This window comes from Actinia tenebrosa, unplaced genomic scaffold, assembly GCF_029948245.1.
Source record: "Actinia tenebrosa isolate PJP-AT-01 unplaced genomic scaffold, QUT_ActTen_1.0 PGA_scaffold13__45_contigs__length_12533684, whole genome shotgun sequence".
In the NCBI taxonomy this organism is placed as follows: Eukaryota; Metazoa; Cnidaria; class Anthozoa; order Actiniaria; family Actiniidae; genus Actinia; species Actinia tenebrosa.
The window spans coordinates 2072745-2076262 of NW_028292573.1; the positions used below are offsets into that span (position 1 = coordinate 2072745).

Below are 3518 nucleotides of genomic sequence, written 5' to 3' on the forward strand. Positions count from 1 at the left end.
TCCTGTCAAACAATTAACCGATGAAACCTTGTGAAAAAAATAATAACAGCCAAGACTAAAGCCAGCTGCTATTCCTAGTTTACAGCAGGCATATAACAGTAGACATGCAAATGAGATATATAAATCCCCACTGAAGGTTATTTAAAAATGCTGGTTGTGAACTTATTATTTTCCGTGTACAATGTTTTAAAAAAATGGCATTGAAGCTAAAATAGCTTTTTTTCAAATTTATTCATGATATAATTGATGACAACAATAACATCTAAAACCAGTTGCTTTGGACAAATAAGGACCTTGCAGTACTATTATTTAAATTATTCGAAAACGGAATTATTTTACATCAAGCATTGAGTGTCGTATTTCTCTGTGTCTGTTGTCTGCGAGTCAGACCCACGCGTTAGCATAGTCCCCGTATCCTTCCTCGATTTGCCAAAGTTTTTTTTTACTTGTCTTTTTTTTTTCTTTTCTTTTCTCTTCAAATTCGTTATAAAACGACGGCCTTTTTGTTTGCCGCTTTTCTGCCACAATCCAAACATGGAATTGATCCTACCATATATGGAGTGAGCTTTCTCTACTTCAACTTCGAGATCTTTTCACATCTTTTGAGATGTGTCCCGTTTGTGTTATGAATAGTCGAAGATCAAAAATCTTATTGCTTAATATTTACAAATATAGCCCAATGAAAATTCAGCATTGTCACGTGGTCATGATGTTTTATTCTTGCGACTGCTTATGAAAGAGCTTCAGTTTTCTTGACAAGGACTTCGTAAAACTATCGTTTCTTGTCAGTTTGTCCTGAATTTATCGAGGCATTCACATGCAAAGAAAGTGAAAGACAACGAAAAGATTTAGCTTCATTGTAAAGTTAAGATTTTGTTTTGAATGAAAGTTTACACTTGAGACGTTTTTTAATAATTTTATTGAACGATAAATATGGCTCTAAAAAGTTACGACACTCAACAACTGATCTTGGCATCAATTGGTTTTGCAATAGTAATTTTTGGCATCGCTGGGAACTTGTTGGTGGTGATAGCTGTCTGGAAAAAGCGATTTCTACGTTCAACAACGAACTATCTCTTGGTCAACCTTGCTGTCTCAGACATTTTGAACTTAGTGTTTCTCCCATTCATGCTTCTGCAGTTGTACGCCAATTTTTGAGGGAGGACCATTCGCAGATTTCTTGTGCAAATTTATTATGTCTTTTAATGTCCCTCTCACAGCCAGTTGTGTGTCGATCCTCACGCTCATTGTCCTGTCCGTGGAGAGATACCACGCCATTGTTAAACCTATGAAGGAAGGAATGAGGCTAAGAGAAGAGACTGTAAAGTATGCCATCATTACAGTCTGGTTGTCAGGGATAGCACTGAGCCTTCCTTTTTATATCTTTGGACACTACGATACTACAAAACATCGTTGCAAGCTTGTTGAAGCAGTGTACAAATACACTAGCTCAATATACTTTATATCAATAGGTCTCTTAATCCTAATCTTCGTTCCCTTCCTCATTATCAGCTTCTGTTACTTTCAAATCGTTCGTGAGCTGTACTTCAAGAGCAAAGTGGAACCACAGAACGTGGCAGCACAAGAAGACGCCCGGACTAAACGAAAACTCGTCAAGGTTTCTCTAACCGTGACTTTGGCTTATGTCATTTGCTTTTTTTCCTACGGCTATTACCTTATGTTTGGGAGCTTACGACAGAGCAAAGTACGGCTCAAGAGGCTTTCAAATGGCTAGTCTTATGTACTTCTTAGAATCTGCTCTTAATCCACTGTTTTACGCCTGCCCAAAGTACAAACTTTCGGCAAGCTTTTAAAGAAGTTATGAAATGTCACTGAAACCGTCAAACAAGAAAACAAACCGGTACCTAGAAATCCAGTTTTAGTAAGAGCAACGAATATATAAAAGTGAATACTAGAAGCTATTTTCTGTGCATGAATTATTTGTTTGATATTTCGATCACTGTCCAGTGATCATCATCAGACTGGAGAGAGATCGAAATATCAAACAAATAAATCATGCACGGAAAATGGCTTCTCGTATTTACTTTTTTTAATACAACCATATGCCCGAACCAATATTTTAACGAAATTTTAGCTTATAAGTTAAATTTAACGCGAGTTGACGGTCCACGAGAAGTAAAAATGTTATAAATTGATTACTATCCTGTGACTCTTGAAAATAATATTCAGAATTCATAATAATATCGGCGGAAGACGATAAATGATTACTTTTTTTATATTTTGGCAGACTTGTACAAATGCAGTCGTTTGGATTCGTTCTGCATATCTTTTCCCTTTTTCATTCAAAATTACTAAAACGAGAAGATCGAGAAAAATATATTAGGCAAATGTAAAAAAAAAAAAAAAAAAAAAAAAAAGAAATCATTTAATTTTCACAAAAGAGAAATTGTAAAACACGTTCACTTAGTAATTCAGATTTCTCGCATACGTTCTCTTCTTCTTCTTCTTCTTTTTTTTTTTGTCTTGCTTTTATGTCACGATGGTTCTAAACCTCAAAAGCCAAAAACGTTATAGCAAAACGTTATGGCAAAAACACTATTAAACAAATAAAGGCAGACAAGGCCACGAAAAAAAAAAACACACAAAAAAAAAACATGCCAACACCACAAAAACAGGTTATGTACAAGCAAAATATTAAAATTAAAACGGTTAAAAAGTAAAAGTAAAGTTGCCAAGTATTAGATACTGAGTGGTTTGCAGTTAGTGTTATTTAAATTCTTCGTTTCGAAATTCGTATAGGTAATCGTATGGGGCCGAGTATAATTAAGTATAATTTAATCCTTAATTTTACGAGGAACCGTACGATTACCCCGTTTATCATATACAGGGCGAAGTTAAACGAAAATAAACTATCAAATATTTGAAGTTATGGTTCAAAATAATTTTATTCAGCAGAGTTCAGTGTGTTTCTTCATTACACATGTACTTTCTTCTATCAAACTTTGAACAATAAAACTTCAAGGTTTTCTTCTGTACAAAAGAATATCATCGATCGGCTGAGCTTAAAACAATAATTATTTTGCAGTTTTTACCTTGGATTCCGCTAAATGAAATGATAAAATCTTCACACAAAAAGTGATTCAACCGAAGTACGGCAAACGTAAAAAATCAAGTCAAATGCCATAAAAAGAAGCATAAAACTAGATCCCTATCAACTAAGTTTTTAGCTTGAATAAGAATCCAAAGCCGGAAGAAGCCGTTTTAAAGTGACATTTAGGTCGGCGTTTTCACTTATTAATTCCAGACTGAGATGATTATTGTGCTGAACCGAATTTCCGGCTCGATGTTCAAAGGCACATGGCAGCTGGTGAAGTTGTACACAATTGGAACTACTTGAATAGCCTTTCCGAAGCCCATTTACGTTAAACATTCATCCAGACACCTGTCCCTTTTCTAGTGTTCTCATTTTCGCTTGAACTTTTTAGCTTTCTTATGGTTTCTATCGTCTGCCAATGCAAAACGGGAAAGTAAGTTACGGACCGAGTTTTCTCCACTGC

The 3518-nt window shown here is 35.1% G+C and overlaps 1 protein-coding gene across 1 annotated transcript; it reads left to right on the forward strand.

Annotated features, from left to right (window-relative positions):
• The first annotated feature begins 933 nt into the window (after positions 1-933).
• Positions 934-1735, forward strand: LOC148911596 (QRFP-like peptide receptor). The gene is made up of 2 exons (XM_089029168.1): positions 934-1139; positions 1183-1735. The coding sequence occupies exons 1-2, from the start codon at positions 934-936 to the stop codon at positions 1733-1735; spliced, it is 759 nt and encodes a 252-aa protein (XP_088885294.1).
• Positions 1736-3518: the final 1783 nt, after the last annotated feature.

What these genes read in the sequence shown, in the direction of transcription:
- LOC148911596 (XM_089029168.1), top strand. Translation starts at nt 934, where the DNA reads ATGGCTCTAAAAAGTTACGACACTCAACAACTGATCTTGGCATCAATT. An exon ending in CTCCCATTCATGCTTCTGCA is followed by an intron (nt 1,140 to 1,182) that starts GTTGTACGCCAA and finishes CGCAGATTTCTT; the next exon opens with GTGCAAATTTATTATGTCTT.